We start from the raw sequence: 26,585 nt of genomic DNA, 5'->3' as shown, positions 1-26,585 counted from the left end.
AAATGCTAGTTTTAAAGACTGAAGTTTTTTCTATACAAGAAAATTACATACTGCATCTTCCTAAAGAGACAGACCTGAGTGGTTCAGTGTTATCAATGCATGTGTGTCAATTATAGTCAGAAACTGTTGAAAATCTCCTGCTCTCTCTGTTGTTCCTCTGGCTGGCACGTAGAACTACTTGTGAATTATCCAGACACCTTTTTTCAGTTCCAAGAAAATCAGTTAAAGGTTGAAAGATAAGAGCAGGAAGATGGAAGGGAGTTTATAATTTCAGGGCATTTAAGTGCTGGCCATGAAGGTGTGGGAAGGCAAAATAGCACACCAAAAATGCTCAACCCTCATAAAATGCTTACCTCACCTAAGCCCCTGCCCTTTTACATAAAAGGCTTTGCAACCAGCATAGCACTTCTCTGGAGTTTTACAATCACTGGTGGCAGTAAAGTGGGACCATCTTCACAGTGCCAAATGCCACTCTGCACTCCAGAGCTCTGCTGTTTGACAGCAGGAACAGGCTTCTCTGTCAGCCAGCACAGCTCCAAAATCTGCAGAAGCCAAGAGAACTCTGCAGAGTACAGACTTACGTCTGGACATTACAGCTGAGTCTGGAGTTTGTAACCTGGGCAGCTCTGCCCTGCCTCCCAATGCACAAGGGAGGCTGACACTTTTGCAGATGTTTTAAAAGCTGTGCTATTATTAATTCATGCAGCTGAGTTAATTCAACCTGGATGCAATAGAAAACATTGCTTACAATACACAATTGCAACGTAAGTTTTCACATCAAGCAAAAGCTAAGCTAACACAGCAAGTAGCATCAATTATTGAAATTGCTTTTGGGAGGTAGAGGAGGCTCCAGGGTCAGGTTTGGGATGTGAAAGAGCACAGATATCTCTGCCTGCATACAGGCTTCCTCACTGCAGGTGATCAGAGCCTGTCCAAGCTCTACTGCCTATTCATGGCCACCCTGCCTGGGCATTTGACCTCAGCAGGACTAAGTGCCTGTTCTTCTTCTGCCCATTTGATCCACAAAAATGACTGTGGTATTGGGCAAATCGTGCAAAAGCTGCTGCATGAGCTCTCCTGTCTGCTGCATGCTCTCCAGAGAATACCATGTACCTTAACGTTACTGAGCGTGGGTGGATGTGGGGACAGCAAGACAGCCCTTGCAGAGTCTATTGTACCAACCTGTGTCAGTGCTCCTGAGCCAGTTTGATGGGAGGTGGATGGGGAATGAGAACCAGACAGTTCTAAAATGCCAAAAGGTCTTTGATCTGTGTCTTGCTCCCATAGAAACAGCTCTTAAGTTGTGACCAGCCCTTGAGATACAGTGCACTGGAAATGCCAGCACACTACACTACACTGCCAGCCCTCTTCTTCCTGCAGCATGGACAGGAAAAATACCCAGGATTTTAATTCTGGGCCATGATTTCTGCTTTCAATGCCTTATTTCCATGCATGGCACACTGCTGGATATGCAGCCATTGCCCATCCAGCTCTCACGAGCAGTAGATGAAAAATTTGCTTGCAAAACCCACCAACTATGCTCAAGCATACCCCCAAGCTCAGAACTGGCACAGGAAGAAAGTACCTTCAAATGGCACAGCTACAACCAGCAGAATGTGCATGTCTTCCTTCCTGTTTTAGAATATTCTACATATATTTTAAGTCTACTTTTATCTTTGCCTTTGTGGAAGACGAATTGTGAAAAGGGGATGGCAGCACAGATTGTCAGTGCAAGCATATCATCTGTTGCCTGGCAAGATCAGACACAGGTTTGAACCCTGAACTCAGACCCAGTTTTTGATACATGCTCAAGTACACACAGTCCCTGCCCAAGATGTATCCATGTACACGCAGCCTCAATATCCCGGTCCCCATCTTTGATCCTTGTTTTCTACAGATGTTAATAGGATGGGCAGGGTCACTCCTGCACTGAATATCTGGAGTGTTACCATGAGAGGGGCAGTGGAAACTTCGAGTAATGAGCATGATGGAGTAGGGCCACCTGCTCCAATGGCCCCCATGCCTCATGCAGAAACAGGACAGGCAACCCCAGCCCAATCCCTGGGCTCTGGGGCCGGGAGGCTGACACCAGGCTTTGCAATAGGCACTGCTCCCAGGAGCTGCTGACCCTGAGTTTGTAGTCCCATGTGAGGCAGAGGAACATGGTCATTTGCAGGCATGATGCCGAATTTATGATTACAAGGAAGTGTCAGCCTCTTGTTGTTGCAATATTTCCCTGTGTGTGCAGAGACAGGGTTTGGACTTGAGCAGATTATCTGTGAGGGGAAGCAGGCCACACAATGCTTACTGGAGAAAAAGAGGCAATTACTTTTAATTGTAGTTCTCAGTGTGAAGAGGCTGGACAGCACATGTGCATTGTTGCTGGACAAATCAATACTTCTAGAGTATATTAAAAAAAGAGATGGCTCAAAGGTCAGGTGGGTACCTGCAGCAATAAGAAACAGCAATTGCAGCTGGAATTAATTTTAAAATTTAGGCCTAGATTTGGCTCTTGAACTATGGCATCCTCCAGTCTTTCTCTGGAGTAGAAGTGGTATGTGGATGGGATTTGGAGTTTCTTTATGGTTTGGCTCAAGAGAAACCATTGCAAAATTCAAGGGAAACAGAGAACATTTTGGAGTATGGGAGAGTGTAACAAAGGACCGAGTGCAAAGGACTTCCTGCCCAATGAAAAAGCAGCTCTCACTAAGAGTTGTGCTTCTGCATAATAAAAGAAGACACAGCTGAGTGCTGGTCATGCCTTGAAATGGGTCTCTGACTGAACTAGACTTGAAAGAGGAGAGATGTGCAGGTTGAGAGATGCATGGCTTGTGACCAGGAGAGGGTCACGGTGAGAGAACTGAAGGTAACAATCCAACAAAGGCAGCCACTGAATAGAAGCAGGAAGGGAACCTCAAATTTTGTTCTGAAAAGGGGTAGCTCAGCTTATTGGAGATATTGGTGGGGGATGTTCCTCAGTGCTCCATGGTTCTGCTGTGGCAATGACGAGCCCTTAGTAGCATGTTTTCATATGTAGACCTCCTCATCATCACAAACAGGACCTTGTAATTATCCTCATAATGCAGTTGGACAAACTTAAAGGACCATCAATTTCCAACTTGGACAGAAACAGAACTGAGTACGTAGCCAGCATTCACTTCTCCCTGCTGGTCTCACAGCAAGAAGCAGATATTTTTCCTCCTCTGCCTCTCTTAGTACTTCCCAGAAGGCATCAGAGGTCCTTTATATGGATGGGATGAGACCTCAACCAAAGAGTTTGCCAGCCCCCACACCTGCCAGCATCACTTGTTCTAGCACCTGACAGTGCTGAGCTCCTGCTAGGTGACCGCAGGCCTGCTGAGGAAGGAATGAAATTAAAGAACTGATGATATGAAGGGTGACACACATAGCTGGGAAATGTGTTGAGGGATGCCAGATAGGTACTGGAAATGGTGGAGCTCCTGAAGAATGGGGGCAAGGGGGTCTGGAGTGCTTGCTGGTGCAGTCAGGGGCAGAGTGGGCTGGCAACTCCTTTAGAGTGGAGGGAGGAGAGGAAGAGATTTCCACACTTACTCCAGAACATCCCTGTTGAACTGCTTCTTGCTGTTGCCCAGGAATTCCCCAATCATCTGGCGGCTGAGGCCCTTCCGCTGCAGCAGAAAGTGTGCCACCCCAATGGGGGTGTCTGGGATGAAGCCTCGGGAGATCAGGAACTGGATCCCTTTGTCTGGGTTTCTGGAAGGGAAGGACAGAGACATGGTGAGTTTGCATGAGCTCTTGGAGGCATCGTTGCCTCTGGCTCACCCCATGGCTTGCATCAATGCAGCCCTTGGTGTGTGCCTGGGCTCGTAGGCGTTCACGGTGTGTCAGCAACGGGACTGGTTGGGGTGAGGAAAAGTGACTTGCTGTGTGCCCCCCTAGCTGCTGCTGAGGACAGAAAGATGTCATAGGACCTGCTGTGTCATTTGCAGCATCTGCTGTCACCTGGTAATCACAAGTGGCATCCCACTGCCACAATGAATCCTACTGCATGGTGCCATGCCTCATTAGTGACTATTCTGCCATCCATCTGCTCCAGAGTCAGAGGGTCTTCCCTCTGTGAGGAAACTTAGGAGACATTGCTGCCATGGTCTATGGGCAAATGAGTCTCATGGCTCCAAGGGGATAACCAAAAGTGGGCACTTTTTCTGTTAAACAAATAATTTTGTTTTTCATAGATTTTCAACACTCATTGCAGAGCGATACTTTTTTACCTTCCTCACCTGAGCTTGATGTTGGCTGTCTGAACAGAAATCCCATACTCAGATTTGTTTATCTCTCCTCCACTTCCCCCACCCTGAGCTGTGATTTTCTTCCCTTTTCTATTGACTCACGCCCTCAGGCAGAAATCTTTGTGTGTGAGAGAAGGCACCCAGAGAATGCTTTGTCAGAAGAAGGGAGGGAGCAGTGTGCAGCTCCCAGACAGAGGGCTTTTCTCCCTCTGTGGCTGTGAGCATCTCTCTGAGAACAGGCCTGGTGCTGAGTGGGCCTGATTGCCTGGCTGTGGGAGTGATTTTCTGCTTCTTAATGTGCCAGTGTCTGTGCCTGCACACACAGCTCTCACACAAGCAGAGTGGTTTGGGTTGGGAGTGACCTTTAAAGGCCATCTACTCCAACCCTCCTGCAGTGAGTGGGGACATTTTCAACTAGATAAAGTTGCTCAGAGAACACTCCAACCTGATATTGTATATCTCCAGGAATGAGGTATCCAACCACCTCTCTGGGCAACCTGTGCCAGTGTTTCACCACCTGCATTGTAAAAATCTTCTTCCTTCCATCTAATCTAAACTGGTCCTCCTTCAGTTCAACAGCATTAGCCCTGGTTCTATTGCCAGAGGCCCTGATAAAACATCTGTCCCCATCTTTCTGTCCTGGTTGATAAGCCCCTGTGTGTGTGGGAGTGGCTGTGAGCCTATGTGGTGCCTGTCTCACAACGCAGACAAGAACAAAGAGTACGTGTGCATTGTGCAGGAAGTTTTCCTCCTGTATTTCAGTCTGCCCCACTGAAGGGCCTCTGTCCTGATGCACTGTGCTGAGGTGAATCACTGCAATGGCAGGAGGATAGCCACATTTCTTTGGTTCTCTGTGCTGGTGAGTGGAGAGAGGTAAGAGGGTGACTTCATTAAATGATGTCATACTTCCATCATTAATCCAAATTCTTTGTCAAGGCTCAAGGAGTGAGTTTGCTCAGGCTGTTTCCTGGGGTGAGGAAAGCATAGGATGAGATTTCAGAGCACGTGAATGCATGATATGCACAGGCACAGACTGTGACATTGTCAGGTGGTGAAGTACGTGGGTGAGCAACATATGTCTAGCTATAAGGGGAGCTGCATCCAGCAGAATGGCCTGCTTCTTACAGGGGCCTGTAAAAAGTAGATGGGCTTGAAATAGTTCTGCTTACTCTGTAATGTCAAAAGAAAATATCCTGGGCAGTGTGGCATTGCTGGGGAGAGGGCTGCAAGAACAATCAGCCCATTAAATTTATAAATAGGAGAGGAGCAAGATCTGATACTGAAAACCCCAGGCCTTCTTCTGGGAAAAGCAACAGTACACCTTCTTTATTATCACAGACCTACTGGTTCACCACTGAAGACTACAGGTAAAGTTCCCTGCTAAGTGCAAAGGTGATATGGTTGGGACACAAGTCAAACTAAGCATCAGAGATTCATAAAATGCACATCCACCTGCACACTTTGATATTTGGCAAGGGACAGTATGGCATTCACAACACAAGGATGAACTCAGTTACACCTGTGTGACTCCAAAGTCACTGGACTGACTTTGGATCCACTCCAGAGGAGCTGAGAGTTTATTATGGCCAGAAAAAAATGCACACACTAGCGTGGATGTGCAGGTTTCAGTAGAGATGGTACACACAATGCCATCAAAGGATGCAGGATAAAACAGTAGAGCTGTGACAGCCCTCCAGCACTGCCTAGACTATAACTCAAAAATTCTTTTACTAACAGCAGCCTTTCATCAGTTTTTCCCAGGATTCAATTTGTTCTGCACAAAATCCTGATAGCAATACAGCATCTCTGCCACTGAACACCTGCAGATGTATCCCACGTAGTGCAGCATGAAGCTTTTACTCAGAGGTGCAGCAGACAACTCTACTCCTCTCTCTCCTGAGCCCGGTCCCTGCTATTCATTTTTGGTGCTGCAGGGGTGTTAGGCAGAGCCAGCAAATGCTGCGGGATTCCTCACGTCCTGCTGTCTTTCCCTCTGCCCACGCAGCCAGCTGCCCACACACACTGAGCTATCACAGCAGTGCTGCATAATGAAGCACTCGCCATTCCAGGGATTGCACCCCCTCACCGTGCGGCAGGGATGGGGAAAGTGCCACTGCATCGATGCGTTTCCAGAGGCCTGCTCCAAGCCAGAGCACTACCTTCCAGAAATGCAAGGCAAGGCCGGAGAGACTGTGGCAGTTCTCACTAGAAGCTGCAGGTTTTCAGCTCCTGCTCCAGGGAAAGCCAGGAAAAAGGATGTGTGCACATGCACACACAGCCTCAGCTCCATGGCCTACGGATCAGTGCCCACATCCCAAACCCCACAAGAGTCAAATGGCTTCTTCCTGGAAATAGACAGGGAAAGCAACAACCAAATAACTGCAGAAAGCTTAATGGTCCTCCCAGCCCCTTGGATAAGAAGCCACAAGGGGAGCCACATGTCCCCTAGATACTGCTCAGAGATTGAAGAAACACATCATTCCCTAGAGCTGACAAGTTGTTTTCCTCACTCCTGTCCTCCAACCTGTACTCAGAACTGGAAATACGTCCCTCTCAGTTCTGTAAGAGTCCCAAATCTGTCTCACCTAACATCACTTCCCTTCTGGGTATACTCTGAGACCAACCCTAAAAATCTCTCTTCCTTGTCCCTGCCTCCCATAGTCTACAGCCTGCATGGTACACATGTATAAATCCTGTGCATTGCCCCTTTGTCTGTGAAAACTTCTGCCTAGGACTGCATAATGATCAGTCCTTGCTTTGACTAAAATGCCCACGCTGAGGTGTGGAAAAACGTTCTCCTAGTATGGGTACATTACATCCTCATTATTAGGGGACTCAAATGGAAACAAAGACAGAGATATGAGAGTGTGATGATAAAACAAAACCCAGTACTTCTCGTGGCTTGCTCAGATGAGGAAAGTCTCATCAAAAGACAATGAGCAAATCTAAATCTTAAGGGAGCTCAGTTCCTTTCTGCCTATCCACGTGTGACCCTGTGAGTTAACCTCTTCTGATGGTGACCTCTGCTCTGCTTTTGCTTTCACACCTACAGCCTTCTCATAGGATATCAAACTCAGATATGTGAGAGACAGGTGACTAAACCTGGTCTGTCAGGTGAAAACCTACCCAAGTATCTGAAGGAAAATAATGGCCAGAGATACAATTTAATCATTACAACTCATACTGGGCTAGCTAAGCTCAGCTCTACCTCTGTCTCCCTCTCTCTTTACTTGGAATTGCCCCATGTTAAGTAACCAGGGCTGGGTTTACAGTCCTAACTATGTTTGTTCCTTTGCAACAGAGTGGAGCAGAGTGATCACAGGCTCAGCTGGTGGATGCCAAATGGACAGCAACTGGAACTGAAGGTTCAGTGAATTGTGAGAGCATGGGCACTACTCATGGGCTTGTTCCTCTCTTAGGCAGAAGAGAAGGACAGTACTTGGGAGAATTTAGGGAAAGAGCTTCTTGGAAGCCAACCTGTGTTGGGCACTGCATACCCAGATGGTCCTGCCCTTGAATATGAACAAACTTCCCTGGAGATGGATCTAGACCAAGAGCTTGCCATCATCTGTTCCTGTGAGGCATGACACTGGCTGGGAAATAGAGGAAGAGTCACTTACATATTAAAGAGGTTCAGTCCAATGCGGTACAGGCGTTTCCTCATGGTGTCTGTGGAAAGTGTGGGGGACTTGCAGCTGGCTGGGTTCTCGCAGTGGTACCTCGGGAGACTGAGGATCATGGCCTGCAGGGCTTCTTTTGAGGACACCTCAGAAGCTGACTTGGCTGAAGTGGAGGTGCTGCTGCTGCTCAGCTGCTCTGAGTTGTCTGCATTCTCAGACTCCAAGCCTTTGCTTTGTCCTGCCTCATTGCTCGCATCAAACTGGAGCTTCTGCACTGCCATCTGATCTGGCTCAACACTGCTGTCCCCTGTGCCATTAGTACTGACATCCACCTCGGTGGAAGCGAGGCTGTTCTCAGGTAAGCTCTCTGGGGCAGACTGTAGTTCACTGGCTTCTCCTTCCCCTTCTCCTGGGCTTTCTTCAGCCTTAGTAGCTGGAGAGAGCCCAGCCTGGTCGTTGCTGCTGAGACAGTTTGCCATAGACACCGAGGTAGATGATGAGACAGAGATGTTCTTGTTGTCGATCTGAACTGTGACATCTCGAAAAGCCATCATGAGAGTGCTGCTGCTCTTGGGTAGAGTATCTGGCAGGAGACCTTCCTCCTTCTCCTGATCCTGTAGCTCAGCCTCTAAGTCTTGGTTTGGCTGCATGGAGCTAGCGCTGAAGGTCTCCCTGATCTGGTACGAGCCCCCATCCTGCAGAGAGCACATGGTCTTCAGGCTCCAGGTGCTGAGGGCATCATCGATGGATTTCGCCAGGGACTGAACTTGTTCTGTGAAGGAGTCCTCCAGCTCAGTTAGTGCCCCACTGATAGTGGCTGGCAAGGACGGGGACCTCACCAGTGGGATGCCCACAAAGTTGTACCCCTCCACCAGGGCTTTCTCCGCGGAGAAGCTGTCCGAGTTCTGGACGCGGACTTTCCTCAGGGAGATGCGGCGCGGCATGCGGCTCTCCAGCAGGGAGTTGCGGATCTTCTCGAAGTTCTTGCTGAGCTGGTACTGCCGGAAGGCGGTCTGGATGGTACAAGCTGCCCTGCGAGACACCAGGTGGCCGCCGTATTTGTGTTCTAGCATTTCGATCTGAAAAACAGAGAACAGATACGTTAGTTTTTGCTAATTGCTCCTGATGGCTTCTTATTGCCCCACTTTCTACACCGATTAGTCTTCAATGACTGTCAAAAGAGCTTCTGACACTGAATGAATTTTTCCCTGCAATGCCATGCCCCTGATTTCAACAGAAGTTGAAATTTCAACAGTTCCCATTTGGTCATGACTGGCTAAATCATCAGCACCATGAGCTTCCTCACAGCTGTAATGGGATCCTGCCTCTTCCTAGAGCGCCAGTCATAAAAGCTGGAGCCTGCAGGTGCCCTTCCCTTGCAGACTCACTTCTGAGGGCCTTTAGGGCAAGTTCATCACTGCAAATACAATGTTCCAGCAATATGTCTTCCTGCTCAGTGGTGCTCTAGTAATGTCAAGCATTATTGCTTGTCTCAAAGTGTTACTAATGCTTCTCCCCTCCTTAGCAACCTTAGGAAGTACTCTCAGCAAAAGGAGAAATTATTCAGAAGAAGGGAAGAAAATTTCATTTTTAAATGCAGAGAATGCTGGCTTGATCTAGCAGTCAGCGAGAAACATAAACTTCCATATAAGTTAGTGGAGGCTGGGTTTGTTCTGAGTTGTGTCTTTTAAAAAGTACTGTGAATCCCAAAGTGTCTTCCTTTTTTATATCTGAGTTTTTCAGGTGTCAGCCAACAATGAAAAGAAAAATACCCAGAAAAAGAAAGACTCTCAGTTTTGAAAGGTAAAAAAGTCTGAATTTTAAATGTTGAGACAAGATAATAAAAAAGTAGAAGGAGGATTTACTTGAGCTGGTAACGACAAACACATGTAAATACATCGACACACCATCTCAACTGGCTTCAGCAAAGCAGGTATGTATGGTTGTTCCTGTAGTCTAGAATTTAAACTTCCTGGTAATCCCCCCACTCTTCCTCTGCAGCTGGGTTTTCACTAACAAGTTCCAGGAGAATGACAGATGATTTGGTTCCAATGAGTGACTGACAGAGGACAAGGGGGACAGTGTGAAGATGAGGGTGGAAGATGGGGTTAAAAAACATAAAAAGAAGAATGAACTCAAACTACCTTCACTGAGGTTTAGGCTAGAAGCTATCATTGGCACTTCACAGGGCAGAGTGCAAGTGCAGACTGTAGTGTTAATATGTGTCTGCACACATGTAGAAAAACAAAAAGAAGATGAAAGTCAGGACTGAGAGTGCTGGTGAAGTCAGTCCTGAATTAGCAGAGGATTCACTGCATCAGTCATGTGGTGAACATGATCTTGTTAGCAGAACCAAAGGATGGGTTTCACTGACTGCATCCTCATCCCCAGACATACCATTTATCTCTCACCATGCCTTGTTGGCCCAGTACTCACAGTTTGAAAAGCTGAGCTCCACAAGATCTGAGCTTAAGTGCAAATTGCTTTCACAGTCCGAGTGAGACTGAGGTATGAACCTCAGCTTACAGAGTCATGTCATGTCACCTGCTTCCTTCTTCTTTTTGACAACGTGACATAAGTTACAGATAAAACCATCAGTGAGTGATGTAGGTACACGTAAGGACCTGGTCTGACAGCTATGAGAAGTGTAAATGACCTCTGGAATCTTTCCAATACTAACTTCTTTGGAAGTGGAGGAAGATAATGTGACCTTGGGAGATCACAGGCAGAGAGGAACAACCTAAGCCCAAACATTTTGTGCCTGCACTGGTATCCCAGCTGTGGAGCAAGTACTGGGAAGCTGACATTTATGGAAGACAGTGGGATGGGGAGCACATCCTTTCATATTTCCCTCTCTGGACATGAAGCAGGGACCTTTGCCTTGTGCTCAAACATCAGATAGGCTTCTGTCTTCTTTCTGTCTTGCCCTTGAGCTCACGATCTGTCCAAGGCAAACATCAAGCCCAGCACTAAGAAATACCAGCAATTTTCTTAGTGATGGGATTGGCCACAGAAGTTGCAGAGGTAGCTGGCTCAGAGCTCTGTTTACCCCTGATTTAAAGAACATTTGCCTAATACTTTCACTTCTGCCCTCCCAGAAATGGTCTGCATAAATGTTGCTAAAAATCACCCCCTCAGTAATCCTGAGTACAGTGTCATTTACCACAAGACCTGGCAGCAGGCCTTTTGGATCAACAAGGACATCTTAAATCTTGCCATAAAACCAACACTCCTGACACATGTCTTTAAAATTGGCCTGCCTGGAAAGAGACTGAACTATCCCTTGGCCCATTCTTTCAGGATGAAGTCTCATGCAAATAAATGTAAATTAAACCAGTAACCTGCAAAGGCCCAACCCAGACAGTTATTTCTGGCAACTGACCGTGAGCACTTAAAATAATGATCTGGTTAATGAAAATGTACAGCTAATTGTGAGGAGGGAAAGAGGAACAAATGAGAGGGGCAGAATAACAGTAAAATGCAAAATAAAGCAGAAGCAAGAGCCTTACAATTATCTGAGGTTTCCAAGGAGGTGACAGACATTCTGAAAACATGAAATTCATAAGCTCTGATCTTATTAGAGGCCAAGACAAGATGTCATTGATGATCTGAAGTAAAAGGCCAGTTTATCTCATGCAAGGACAGTGCCTAAAGTGGCAGACTTTAATAGCTAGTGAGGAGAGATCCTTCTAAAAATCCAAAGGAACAGAGCAAGCTGTCAGTACCTCGATAAAAAACATCACCAGCTTTTTGCAGTCCATAATCTCAGTCCTCCCAAAGGACTAAGGCATTAAGGAGCAGAACAAGATCTGAAGTGAGAGGACTCCTCCTCAACTAGTTGGTTTTCTAGTTCATATCAGGGGTGCAAGGCTGGGTTCTGCATGTGATCCACTGCCTGCGGGCACAGTCCAAAGCAAGGGGAATCCTACGGTATCTTTCAGCAGGCATAACAGGAACAGGGAGTGTTCCAAGGGATGCTTGAGAAGACTGGCAGAGCTATATGCAGCATCCCCACGGAGAGAAGTGCCCTCCCCACCTTTGTTTGGTAGCAGTGGGTCTCTGTCTCTTTTTCTTTGCTGTTGCCCAGACATTTGCTGGTCACTGATGTCTAAGACATACTCATTTGCTGTCAGATCGAGCTAACTGACAGTCCAAAGGAACGCAGGATTTCACACAGCTGTAGCCTGTGTTCTTCCCCTCCAGAGGAGGGAAGGGCGTCTGTTAGCACCACAGCAGTCACGGGTAATGGAGATATAAGTCTGGATGGCTGGAGGAACCTTCTGTTCCCATCTGAGAGCTGAGAAAGGCCAGACATGATTGGCCTTCTCTCGCTCCTAATAAACCCCATGAATTACAAGTAATTGCCTACTTAAAGCTACTCTTCTCTGGGGAATGATCCGACAGCCGGCGCCAAAGGAAGGGAAAAGCAGGAGGGGGATCAGGGGGGATTTCAAAGAATAATTAGCTTAATACATTTCTGGGCCTCAGTATGAACACTCATTCTGAGCAACTGTGGCTGAATTAGAAATGGCTGTGAAATATCCACTGCCTTGAGGGATTGCATATGAAGGGAGATTTAACAAGGTCAAGGCAAGCCAAAAGGCAAGCCAAACTGCAGGCCCGGATGTGGCCAAACATCTGAGGTGCACACCCCATGGTTTTGGTGCCCATAGGTATGAATTTATAAATCTGCCAGGAGAGACCACAGCCTGATCTTAGCACAGGTTTTCTACCCAGGTTGCCACTGAACATGGTGATGTGCCACCATGTTATAACCAGAAAAGAATCAGGCTCAGGGACAGAATCTGAGTCACTCAAGGTAATGCATGCGTCGTAAAAAAAAAATAGAAAAAAAAAAGACGTACAAAGCACACATGTCACTCATTCTTAATGCTTTTCCGTCCCTCTAGCCTCTCACAATGGAGGACATTGCTGTAAGGGATGTTTGTTAATGGAGTGTTTTCCTTCATCCACGGGACACATGCTGCCCTTCAGCACAGCCCAAGTGTATGTATGACTGAAAGCATGCTCCTCTTTCCTGTGGTCCCTTGCATTTTCTCAACATTACAATAGAGTCTGAGCACAGGGGCACTTCAGTACTTGAGTCTCTGCTCCAACCTCCCAGCATAGAGTACTTCTGCTCTGTGCACTGTCAGAATTCTCTGTTTCATGGCATAGGGAGCAAGGAGAGCCATGAAACCACCCACCAACTCTCCAGGATGATGCTGAGAGGCAATGGCTGGTCCAAGTCTTGCATAGGAGGCTGCACTTTACCCTTCTTCCTTACTAGCACTCAGTCCTCTCTCAAAAGGTAAATGTGACTTCATTTGTGCAGTGAGACTAAAAATGTCTCCTTGCACCTTTTTCTCCTAGAACTCCTGTGAGTTCTATTCCTGTATTACAAGCTCTGCTATGAGTAGGGTTCTACTGGGGCAGCACTGTGCAGGTCCTATCACCGTGATGCCCATTTAAGAAAACTACTTGATGAGTAAATTGATAGGAATACCAATAAAAACACATACTACAGTGGAAGAATTAGTACTCTCCACTGCCTGAAAACCCCCCCTTCCTAAGCTGAAGGCAATTCACTGAAGACATCCATGAGTCTGGAGAGGCACACAAATTGTAAGGCCCATTTGGTGTGAGAAAAGTGGTTTTTCACCGAGGAGATAGGCTCAGTCCCTGCAAGGTCAGTTCTGTGAGGCGCCAGACATTAATGAACAATCAGCTGAACATGTCTCCCTTGTTCACATGCATCCAGGGCAGATTTGGCCTCTGCTGCAAGAACAATGACATGGCAACATGACCTTAAAGCTAAAACAACAGAGGACAGACACTCCCCAGGACAAACCAGAGCAGCTGCAGGATATCGAGGAGGCTAAGAACATATATAGCAGTCAAGATGTAGCCCACCCTGAAGATATGTCACATTAGCTTGTGAAGCCAGTTAATTAGTCTCTCTTATTTTTTTCCTGGTGTGAAGCAAGAATTCTGTGTGAGTATGCAGTATTTTGAGAAAGACAGAGATAGAGAGCAAAGGTGTCTCTTTTGCTCAGAAATCTATTGGTCATTGATCTGACATGTATGTTTAGGGACAGTATCTGTGCCTGGAAGTGGTAGAGAGATGTCCCAGAAGTAGCAGCTTCTTCTGTGGAAACCTCATTAGCTGAGACCCTTCAGCTACTAGAGCACAGCTTCCACTGAACTCTCCCCCTGTCACTTGTCCTCCTCACCTCACAGGCTGCAGGGTCTGCATTATCCTACAGCCTCTGATTGAGCTGCCTTCCCAGGGAAAAGGCACAAATTATGCTTTAGGTTCTGTTTTGCACAGCAGCTCTCCTGGACTGTAATCTGCAGAGATGAGGAGGGAGGGGACACCTGTGAAGGAGTCCTCCTTCACCTGTGAAGGAGGAGGCCAGCTGCTATTAGCCCCTGTCCCACTGTCTCCTGCGGGGAGTCCATCGGGACACGCAGCTAGAGATGGGCACGCTTGTGCTCTGGAGCTGGGCTGTAGTCTCAGGCACAGAACACAACTTCTAGGACTGAATCATTTTCTCTTAGCAACTTGGCAAACTTGCCTATCTCTTCAGCATCCTCCTCTGGACTGAGGGCAGTGGTGGCAGCAGTGCACAAACATCGTGGTAGATGCTGTACAGGAATAAATGCTGTACTCATTGAATAAACCCCACTTCCCCTTGAAAGCTCATGCTAAGGCAGAAGTGTGCTGGGGGCCTGCCTGCCCCGCATGATCCAAGACAACAAGATGGTTCTTGGACACTCACCCATGAGGGAGGTAATTTGGAACCACCAGTTGCTAGGAGCCCTGTTGACACTGTACACTTGTGAGCAAGGTACTACCCTTGGATGCTGCTGCTCTTGGCTGCCTGCAACCCACCTCTAAGCCTACGCTCACAACTGGGTTTCTAGGTCCATTTTGGACCACTGAATCCAGGCAATGAGGAGCAGATGCCAGCAGGTTTGGGTGAAAGAGTGACTCAGTCACAGGTGGGGAATCTACTTCCTCCATCATCAGCCTCACGTACCCAAAGGGCCGGCTAGGCTGGGCAAAAGCTCTAGGTGAACAAAAGGCTAATGTATCTCCTGAAAGTCATTCCACCACAGTGCAAATGCAGTCCCACCCGCCCCATCCCATTCTCCCACAGCCTGAGGAGGAAGCCTTGGTACCTGTTTATTCTTTAGGTCAAGGGAGAGCTCATAATCGGAGGCAGCCGCATGGGAACACGAGGCCGTCCCTTTGCTGCGCTGCACTCTCACTGGGGAGCCCGTGTGGTGGAGGCTCGCCTTCTGCACCAGAGGGGAACACCCCGCTGCCTGCTCTTCTTGGAGCTCCGCATGCTGGGCTTTTAGCGTCAGGGAGTCGGACCTGCCTTCCTGGCCACTCTGTCTGCCGGCCTCCTTCGGATCCTCCGTTTCACACCCGGCTTTCTTGCTTGTGGAACCGCTGGGATCGTCACTGTGAACAAAACGCAACGTTTCGCTTTTTTTATTTGTTTATATTATATTTGATTTATGACCATGTTTATCGCTGTTCGCTATATTCGTTCCCTGAGCTGAGTTTTAAATGTCTAGGGAGACTGGGCTGTCAGGAGTCTCCTCCAGTGATGGATCAGGATTGGAGGTTGAGCCAGTCAAAGCTCTGATGCCTCCCTCTCTAAGGGCAGGCACCCCTGTATGAACCAATCCTGTGGCTCCTCAAACTGCCTGGCTGCCTCTGTTCCAGGTGCTGCAGTTAGAGGAGGTGGAGAGGCAAGGAGGGTGTCAGGCCTGTGGACACCTCTCCTGCCCTTTGGAGCAGCTGGCAATTGCCCCTGTGCACTTGCCACCTAGTGCTCAGCATCTCTGCACATCCCGAGTCCCAGCTGGCATGGAGCCTGGATCCCAAGGAAGCAGTTTCCCCTTGGAGGTCTTAAGGGCATGTGGGAAATGGGGCAGGGGCGGCTGAATGTTGCTGAGTTTCCAGAGGAACTCTTGGAGAGCTGAGAATATAAAGGGGCTACAGAGCCAGCCAGCCCCGAGATCCTGACCCTTTAAAGAGTGTCTCCAATGCAGCCACAGCAGACTGCAGAGCTTCCATGAAAGAAGCTGCCTCTTCCTCACCCACAAATTGCTGTGCCACTGAGATCTTGTGGAGAAAGGAAAGTTCTCTTTCCTCCTGTCAACCACAGCAGCAGCTGTGTGAAACCAGGGCCTGACAACAGTGCACTCCAAGAGGTGGGACATCTTGCTCCAGGCAGGATGGGATTAGCATATGTCTGATCCACTGAAGTGATGAGGAAGTCTGTACTTAACCCCTCTTGTAAAGTATATTCCAAAATCATCCCGTTTCAAACAAGATTTTGTTGTTCTGGGGTTCTGTTTGAACCATGAGAGTGTTTGTTCATTGTTACCTTAGCCTCCCTCTTGTAGCTACAGAGGAATAATTTATGATTTCCAAGAGTGTGCAAGCCTGCATGGACTCTGGCTGCTACTGCACCAAGTCCATCAGACACAGTTCCACTGGTTTCCAAGGGATGAGCATTCAGCTGAGAGCAACATCCAGTTTGGATAGAATTACTACAGAACCAATGCATTTAATTTCACTGAAACCAAGGATGTGTATTGCCTTTATACTTAAATGCTATTAAATTATTTAATTCACTTCTGAAACATATCTCTTTCTCTTGGATTTGCTCCACATAAAACCAGTTCCGCTATCAACTAGAAAATAAATCATTTTATGATTGGTGTTGATATCAGAGCAAAAAGAGGGAAATCAGATATGATTTTATGTAGTGCCCAAATTACTTAGAAGCATTTAAGTCTCATTTTCAAAAGTGCTGTATGCTCTTAAGAGTCCAAATCTTCTAGCTATAAATAGACTTTGCCTCCTAAGCCTCTGGGCACTTTTGCACATTTACTAGTACTTTAAAAGAAAGTTTATTCTCTCCAATGGCAGCTATTCTGTTCAATAGATGAACAAACAAATTTAGAAACGTTCCCACAGTTTTTAAGAGGGCTCCAAATCTGATAAGCCAGACACTACCACAACTTCAGAATTAAGAAAGATGAAGGATTTAAATTTAGAAAGTTTCTTCTTTTATACACATGCCTATAGTCACCAGTTAGACTTAAAAAATAAATTCACAGAAAAAATCAGTATCTTACGTAAATGCTCATACATAAATGCTATATAACCAACTTTGTCAAAGAGCATTAAAATGACATCTTTGCATAATCATCAGTCAGGAAATACATTAAAATGAAGCATAAAACTGTTCTTTTAGGTTGAACACCTTATCAAAGTTTGCATTGTTCTATTCCTGATGCTACCATTTTTCCTACACTTAAAGATATTTTTAACTCTTTATTTTTAATTCTTTCTCTTCTATGTCTATCCACATAGCAGGAAATCTTACTAAAGGATTTTTTCCTTACATATCTCTCTGTAACATTTTTATTGGCAGTCCCTGTACTGTCCATTCTGATTTTAACCAGCAGAGCAGCAATTTTTATCCTCAGCCTAAGGGAAAAATCAGGTGACATAGATTTGATCACATTTTCATTGAAGTGCACGGCAAAATCTTCCTGAGCATTTCAGTGGGATCTGGACTGTGCCCTATAAAGCAATTTCAGCTAGATGCATAAGCTCTCATTCAGCAAGACACACGCTCCAAATTGCTGAGCTGAGTCAAGGCCACAGTGCCCAGTGTGCCATGCAGACCATCTTTAGGGCAGGTCAGGCCTGAGGCAGTCAGATGGAGAGCTCGCCTTCCCCTGACTTCCCTTGGAGCCTGAATGGACTCTAAATGCCAGCAAATATTCCCTGACATGATGGTTCTCTAAGCTCTGGCACATGAGCTCAGCTGTGTTTTTCTGAGGACTCCACTGGCTGGTCTGGGTAGAACACAGAGCGTGTGTAAGAGTTTGCAGCACTCGGTCCCACTGCTCTGTAAGGAGGACGTCACCTCTCATGGGTGCATCTCTGCTTGGTGTTCTGTCACACACAGTGTAGAGCCTGAGTGAATAACATTTTCAGGATGTCCTGCATCCACTGGCAATATAAGAGTAAAATCAGCAGGCTTTGTAGAATCAGACTAACCTAGACTGGGAGGGAAGGCTGGAGGTGTCTCCTCCAACTCCCTGCTCAAAGAAGAGCCATTTTCAGAGGCAGATAAAGTTAATCTGGGCCTTTTCCAGGCAGCTCTTAAGTATTTCCAGACATTAAGGCTCCCCAGGCTCTCTCCCCAGCCTGGACCCATCAATCCTTGCTCCAGCAACACTGTAAGAGGCTGGTCTCCAGCCCTGCCACAGCTCTGCCCTTCATACGGCCATGGACACACATGATCTGGACCCTGAAGACTGACTCCTTAACTTGACCTTGGACTTGCCACAACACCACGGACCTACTGATGACTGGGCTCTGTCTGACCCTAGGTACCCTCACCACACCCAATTCTGACCCTGGCCAGTGAGGCACAGGGTATTGGACCAACCCAAATTGCTCAAGAAGCCTCCTTTAACCCCATTAGGCATTTAGGTTATTCTTCAAGACACAGGAGGGCCCTAAGACTGGAAGGACTATTCAGCCACAGATGTATGAGAGGCACCATCCACCTCAGCACTGCTCCCCCAGGGCATTACTGAGGTCCCTAAAGACTCTGTGCTGGGATAAGGACATCAGCTAAGCACACGTACACATTTACCTTGCCTTCCTCCTCCCTGCACGCTCTGAGCCCAGTGGACACAGCCATACAGAACGGATTGTGCTTATGAGTGAAATTTCCTCAGGGTCAAAATTCGGTCAAGTCAAAATCAGATTCCATTGGAGCACTCAAAGGCATTTTTCAGCTAGATGTCTTTATGCTAAATATAAAATTTTTAACCCCATGCTGGTTTGGCTGTGGTGCTATCCAGGACGCAATAGCAAACGCTCCTGCTGAAGGAGGAATAGTTTCTATATGTTCTGTTGTGGGGGAAAAAAAATCATAAAACAGCTGAACCATTGAACCATTTTTAAGTTCTTTTAGTGTGAAAAAAATCTGGGAACAAACAAACAAAAAAAAGGAGACATATTTCACCTTTGAACAAACTGGGGAAATTTCAGCTTCAGCAGTAAACTTCAGTGACTTTTAAGCAGTGGAAAAAAGGGGTAAAAACTGGTTTTGATTAGCAGTCTGAATGTTACCATTACAGCCCTATGGTTCCACTTACCAAGCCTGAATTTCTCTCAGGTTTACTCTCATCTTGAACCTGTTTCTGAGGAAGTGTTTTGGGAAGGCCTATTCTTGGTTTTCTACAAGCAATGACTGACGAAGCCACAAATAAGAAATAAAATACATTGCTAAAGAAATAAAATACATTGCTGCAGTGAAATAAATAAAAACAAGCCTGACATTTTTCCTCTGTCCTGAGTGACACAGTTGATTTGCATTGGTAGGACACAGGGTTTTTTAACAAAAGAAGGCTCAAGAGCTATTATGGTCACAGTAACAAAGAAACCAAACAGTAAGAATAGTAAGGAGAGGAAGGATAGAAAGTATATGAAAGATCTCTGGGGAAAAAAAATGTTATTAAGCAAATTAGGGGAATTCACTTGCTTTCCCTTGCCAGTAAACAATCAAGACTCCCTGGCTGTGGGATGAAGAAAGGGAATGCAGCTATTGCATGTTTTGTTTCTTGGATGAAAAAATTTGTCTGACCACCTGTAACAATTTGAAGTCCCCTGCAGAGTCTAAGGTGTGAATCCCAAAGTCCCAGCCAAACTCCAGCTAGGTCAATTAGTTTGAATCCCAACATCAACTCTGCAGTTTCAGCTGTAGTAAGAGCTTTTACTTGCTGTCCTCAAGCATCATATGCCACCATTATGCACAGCTTTTACAGTCATACAACCAGGTAGACAAGGTTTGAAATTTCTTTGAATTCTGTTTGATTCAAAGTTGCAACATTAATGTAAATCATTTGCAATCAGGTAAAAAGGAAAACTACAAATTCAGCTGTTCTCTTCTTCCTAGATGTTCCTAAATGAATTTTATGACCCACAACGAGCCTAGTCATTGTTACAAATAGATTCCACCTGCTGTGAAAAACCATCTCTCCTGTTTCAGGTATGTCCTGCTCATTTGCACAGTTGACTTGTATATGCCTGCTGCAGACAGGATTGTTAACAGAAATGGTTACTACAGACAATCTGACTCAGGGCTTATAAAAAGTACTATCCCCAGTCTAGCATTTCAAAACAGGGATATCAGGGCTGTGAGCTGAATCCCAGTGCTTGTTTCAAGAAAGCAGGATGGTGAAAAAGCTCTCACTGAGACAATTCAGCTGGCACCCATAAATATTTTTATTTAGCACAAGTAAATCAGACTTCTGATGCTTAGCTTTTATGTACAGGTTTCTCGGGAAGATTTTATATAAGGATTAGGGTAAGGGAAGGATGAAGGGAGAAGATGGAGGAGAAATGTTATAATAGTGAAGTTTTGTTATTACTCTCTTTTTTTCTCTCTCCCTGCTCTTCTGGAAGCATAAAGACCAAATCAGTGACACTAAATTACCAAGCCAGAGAAGCCATATCCCCATTTCTAGCTGTATCAACTCTACATGTCTGCACAGAGCTGTTGTGTCACTGTCTGTCCCGGGAGAGATACGACTGCTTTGCACCTGCTCGAGCATCAGGATCTTGCACTTCCTTGCATACTCCTCATCACCTCTTTGCTGTGAGAAATACATATTTCCAGCTGGAAAAGGAGCTGTTTCCAGCTGGGAAAGGAGGAGTGCAATTCTAATTGACAACTAATTGACAACTAATTGACAACTGTGGAAATGAACCATGGTTATCTATTGGATCTTGACTGTCAGGCTTAGACATTCCCATACTTCATGACTTGAGAAACAACACGCAGTCCCTTCCCCTCAAACATCTCAAGGCCATTTCAAGGCAGACCTGCAGGCAGGAACACATCAGTTGGATGCTCCAGACATTCCGTTCCATTGCACCACTGTCAAACACCAGAATCAGTTCAGGGTCTGAGAGGAATTTTTCAGAGCTCTCAGAAAAGTGTTTGCAGGGTGGCTGAGTGACTAAACAGGGCTCAAGGACCAGAAGAGCTACTCTTCTCAAGGACAATAATGTTAGTCCTGTAAGAAATTAAAACTGAGCTTTCTCACTGATCACTCCAGAGCTACAGAGATCCCATGTGGTCACCACACAAAACTCATCTCTTTGCACCTTCTCTCCTTTTCCAAGAAGGAAAAAAAATTGCACATAAATAAGAGCAATAACAGAGTAACAACAAATAGCAGTGGTTCCTCTGGATTTGGTGGGTGGTTTAAGAAACCAGTCACTGAAGAAGAGAATGTTCTTGTTGCCAGGTACAATGGTTATGCAAAAAGGTCTGGCTAATCATACAGAAAGAAGCTATGGCTGTGAGGTGTTACAAAAGTACTGCAGAGGCTGATCTTAACTCTTTTTTGTGTGTCTGTGTCACTCCAGGAGAAGACCATATTTCTGTTTCCCATATATAACTTACCAAATGCCTTCACAGTATTCAAGGTCAGTGAGCGGGATTGTGACCTGTAACTGAGGCAAAGACTACCTGGACTAGCTGTGAAAGACCACAAATTTTATGCCTCCATTTCTCAGTGCTCCTTGTGAGGATTGGTTGGTTATAGCACATGTACTGTTCTTAAATTGCTGTAAGTGACTGATGGCCTGATTAATTGCCTCTCATGGCCTTAGACTTATACGAGACTTCAAAGCTTCAGAGATGTCAGAATAAAAAAAACCCTACAAAGTACCATGTAGAGAATTAGAAAAAGAGTTCACTAGCTAATGCCAGTAGAATGGAGTCCAGAACCCAAGTCTGCAAGAACCTCCTGTCTTTCCTAAGCTTCCCTGCTCAGAAAAAAAACCAACCAACCAAAACCAACAAAAACCACAAAAAAACCCCGACAACAAAAAAAGAACTGCTGACTTAGCAGGGTCCAAAGTGCCTTTTCAGTTTATTTGACTTCAGTGCTCCCTGAGGATACCCATGACATGTGGTGAATGGGTTCATCAGAATTCAATGGAGAAAAAAAAATGGCTGAGACAGGCTTGGTAATATACGATGGGATCTTTTCAAGGTTCAGAGATTTCTGACATGCAGGGGGCCTGAGTGCAGAAGAATTGCTTCTGATTTGCTTACAAGTTCAAGTTTTAGGGTGATTTGGAGGCAATGCTCTCTGGGAGCCTGATGAAACTGATGGAAGGCAAAAGTCTCCCCTGCCAGAAAGGCAGGGAACTTGGAACTTGATCTTGGCAAATCATCCCCTGCCAGCCAAGCTGCAGCTTTCTCAGACAGTCTCCCCCAGTGAAGACAAATACAGGAACAAGATTCTGATCTTGTCTACATTCATATAACACCTTGCAAAGCAGTGGCATCAAGCCATCCTCTCACACTAGTTTTACCCAGGAGGAATCAATGGTAATTAGCCAAGCTCATTACCCATCCCAGAATATATTACTTATTTCATAAAAGGTCTGGCACACACACCTGTAAAATAGATTTGACAGTATGGTACAGTAAATATATTGGAAATCAATTAAATTTAACATCCTTTAGTATGGACTGAACCAGGCAAAATCTTTTCAGCATCACTTGAATTTTTTTGGTGAGATGTACATTAAGCAGATAGAGAATGCAATAATACTGGCAAGACCCTCCTGTCCCACAGGGATCAACATGCTAAAGTCAGAGCCTTCATTTCAGATTTAGTCTTTAAACTTGATTTCCATTTGCTGTGTAATTCCCACATTGTTGTGTGGTTGTGCCTTTTGCTACAGAACAGCACTAAATGTTTCTGAAGCACCCCATGCCATCCTGGTGCAAAGATGATTGTCCAGGTATCAGACTGGGCTGGCCACCAGTCTGAGGGCCTGGGTCTGCATGGCGAATTTCATCTACCAGAGGACTAATGCTTTTCCAAGAGGACAGACAGGCTCCTCCAGAAGGTGGCTTGGAATAACTAAGCTCTCATTTCATGAGAAGTGGTGTTCATGGTGCAAGGCTGGGTGTTCTGGGTGGTGTGGGTGGCTGTCATAGCTTTTCCTTATAGTTCCTACATGTGTCTGGATGACACCTCAGAATGGCCCTTGGGCCACCTCTCTGGCACACTCCTCTTTCCTCTTCCCATCCATGCCTCCTGTTTCAGCAGCTGAAAGCACAAGGCTCAGCTTAGGAAGTAGAGCCCCTTTCTGAGCTGTCTGTAACACCTTGGGGCTTGGCACCCCGGGCTGGTTGCTGTGCTGTCTCTGCAGGTTAGACACAAGTCCCACAGCCTGGCACTGCAGACAAGGTTATTTGTGGCTGCTTTGAACAGGGCTCTTGTGCTTCACTGAGGTGTGAAGAGCACCAAGTGGACACTGAAGGCATAGGAGGTCCTCCTCTGCAGGGTTTAATTAGTTTTATTTTAACCCCAGACCTCTCTTGCTTCTGCAATGTTTGGTAAACACGACCTTTTAGAGAAAGAAAAAACAGATGGCACCCTGCATTAGTGTTACTGCCCGCTCAGCACCCCGGGAAAGAGAAACTTGGCTTCTCAGCAGCAGTCTTTCTGCCACTTTGAGTCAGATCTCTTGGCTTCTCATCCCTGAGGCAGGTTTGAACATCACCAAATTCGCTGACAAAAGCCTGCCGGTGCAATCATGCAGAAGATAGAATTTCACTGCTAAAATGAGATGAATTCAGGGCTGGGAGGCAGCAGAGCCTCTACAAGGCAAGGAAAACTTGCATATCCCTCAGCCCATTGCTCTCCCAGTCCAGCAATGAGCTGGGTGAGGGACATGGCTCTTGGCATCTGTAGACCTGGGCAAGGACTTCTATATCTTCTTTTTCTACCTGCTGTGGTGGACTCCAGGTTGGACTGCACCTCTGGGCTCCTTCCTGAGGGATCAGGGTAATTGATTTGTCAAGGCAGAGAGTGAGCCACTTCGCAGGTAGATCTTGGTGTAACTCAGAAAAATTTTGTTTCTATTCTCAAGTATCTCAGCTATTTCATCTCTTGTGATTACTGCAGCCCAGTAGAAAGTCACTGCTTGTGTCAAACCAAACAGAAAGAAGTCTTGTTCTCCTCAACATAAAGAGGAACACAGCCATAAATCACCGTCCCCCTCAATACAGACAGTGCAAACAGCATTCACCTGCTTTATCCAGATTTTAACTTTGCGACTGAGTTCAGATCTAGAGGCTGGCATTGCCCTTTGGCTGAAGACCAAGATAGAAACAGCATGGTTAGCATTCCCTCCTCCTTTCCCCAATACAGTGACCACCCCCACAGCCTTATGCAGTAGGCACAAAGCTCTACTTTTCCAGTTTTTAACCTATTTTTTCTCTGCTGCTTCCTTACACTCTGATCCACTTCATGTCACATTTCTTCCCTGAGGCCCCATTTCTTTTTCTATCTTTTTTAAATTCCCACTTGGAAAATAGGATGACTTAGCAACTTACATATTTGGCCACACAAGCTCATGTTTCCCTATGGCACCTCAACTTTTCTTACGTATGAGGAATGGAAATTTTTCCTACCCCTATTCTCTGTACTCAGACATGGAACTTTTGGGGCAAGATCATAAAAAATTCATGAAGTTTGCCTAGACTCAACCAATCCTACTGTGTTGTTGAGCAGTATCCTGGCTGGTGTTATAAATGGCTTTATTACTGTGGATTGCACCTTCCTCAGTGGAGGATCCAGCCCCATATGCTCTATTTTAGCACATTCTGTGTAATCCTTACCAGATCCAGTTGTGCTGTAACAGCATAGCAATATTTTTCACAACACCATTCTGCACCATTCTGGTTTTGCATCTCCACTTACCCTCTCACATCAGAGCACTCTGGGAAATTACAAAAATTGGTTCTATTTTGCCAATGACCTCTGGAGGCATGTGGAAAAAAAGCACTAGCAGTGTATACATAGGGTAGCCTATCTCCATCTTCCCTCTTTCTGCAAAAGAGGGAATGAGAGAGATTGTAGCCAACCCAGACACACAGACAACAATAACAGCATCATAACCTGCTTACAGGAAAGCAGCAGCATACCAGTGAGGGACACAACAAAGGTGACACACAGCTCTAATAGCCAGGCAATTCATTTCCAGTGGGATGATGGTACAATCTAAAGTCTAGAGAATCGATGTGCCGAGCAGAAGTTGTTAAAAGTTAGTGGAACACACTTCCAAGTGATGTGGCCAGAATTAGGTTTCACACTCTCACAAGAAAAAGCTCACTGAACTCAGATCCTGTTTATGATACTTTTCTTCAGGATGATGTTTTCTCACAGAAGATGGAGTAGTCTCCAGCTATTCTGCAGTTTTTGAACAGGTGAGATGACAGCCCAAAATACCTCCCAACTTGTTTGCATGCACTCCCTCAGCTATCTACTTCTGTTTGCAGAACTCAAAGTGGCCTGAGCAGCTGTACGGTGTGCTCCACTTCAGCATTTCAGGTTCTTCCTGAAGCATGTTAAAATCTGCCAGGGCCACATGCAGGAGAAGGAACTCTAATGCACAGAGATGTTTTTCCAAAGGGAGAGCTTAGTGTATCCAAGCACAGAGCCTGTTCCATTAGGGTGACCAGAAAATGAGCCTTCATAGGAGTGAGTTAGTGTTGCAGAGCACCAAAAAGACAAAGGCCTTTGGATTGGCATCACACTACAAGAAAATGTGTAATAAAAGGCCACAGTCTCATTGTGTCACAGCCAAAGAATGCTGGCATGAACAGGATTATTCCAGACAAGGGCCCTGCTCATTTATCTTCTGCTCATATTTTCTTGTTCCCTGCAGTTCCTTCTTTCATTTACACTATTTTTATCTCCCTGCTTTTCCTGCTCCTTCTCTCCTGTTATTCTTCTTTTCTGTATAGTATATTTGCCATCCATTTTTCTTACAGTAGCACTGTTACATTTGTTGGGATGAGTCTCTCTACCTTTTTTTTTTTATCCTCAACTCTTTTTTCCATCTCTTTACCCTATCTGTCTTCGTCTTGAAAGCCGTGTGGACAGAGGGTCCACAGAAAACACCTGTCAAGTTCAAGAGAGCACACCTTGGTGTACAAAAGGTCTGGAATGGCTCCATTTTGGGGGTGGGTGCATCTTGACTGATGCAGATCAGGTCAGATGATATTAGCGGAAGATTAGGATGAATGGTGTGAGCTCCACCATAGTCCATCTGCCGTTATTTTACAAAGCATCTGTGCCCATTTTCTAGTGTTAGATACAGGGTGATTTCCAAGGCTGGCACAGCTTCTTCCCATGCATGTCTGCAGCATTATCACACAGAAAACATAGGATAGAGCAGGTGTTTACATTGCATTCCCCTGGTACCAAAAAGTTGCCACGGTATGGACAAGAAATTCTTTGCAGTATAGGAGAGAGAACGTGAGGATCATCTGCAAGCCAGAGTGAATTGCCCGGTATTAATGCCACTATCTGATCCCAACAGCTGAGGAATGTGGCTCCCACAGCTGTAAAGTTGGCTACGATTGATCCCCTTGCACTAATATCACCACGGCCCAAGAAACAGCAAGTACTGGCACATGTGGGAGAAAAGCACTTGAATCTAAGTCTAAATTCCTCTAGGGCAGGACCCACATAAGCAGCAGGGGAAAACAAAGAGCTAGAAGAACATGTGGCCAGGCAATGGCTGGATACAGCTCCAGGC

At 45.9% G+C, this 26,585-nt stretch overlaps 1 protein-coding gene across 4 annotated transcripts in view; it reads right to left on the bottom strand.

Moving 5' to 3' along the window:
- IQSEC3 (IQ motif and Sec7 domain ArfGEF 3) overlaps positions 1–26,585 on the bottom strand; it is a 101,183-nt gene that overhangs the window by 23,398 nt on the left and 51,200 nt on the right. For all 4 annotated transcript variants that reach the window (XM_038155611.1, XM_038155614.1, XM_038155612.1 and 1 more), the window contains exons 3-5: positions 15,077–15,365; positions 7,892–8,970; positions 3,574–3,735 (exon numbers count right to left, since the gene is read on the bottom strand). In XM_038155611.1, the coding sequence (XP_038011539.1) occupies positions 3,574–3,735; positions 7,892–8,970; positions 15,077–15,365 (1,530 nt within the window). The remainder of the gene's footprint in view (positions 1–3,573; positions 3,736–7,891; positions 8,971–15,076; positions 15,366–26,585) is intronic.

Source organism: Motacilla alba, chromosome 1A, assembly GCF_015832195.1.
Source record: "Motacilla alba alba isolate MOTALB_02 chromosome 1A, Motacilla_alba_V1.0_pri, whole genome shotgun sequence".
NCBI lineage: Eukaryota > Metazoa > Chordata > Aves > Passeriformes > Motacillidae > Motacilla > Motacilla alba.
This window is presented reverse-complemented; position numbering and strand designations above follow the sequence as displayed.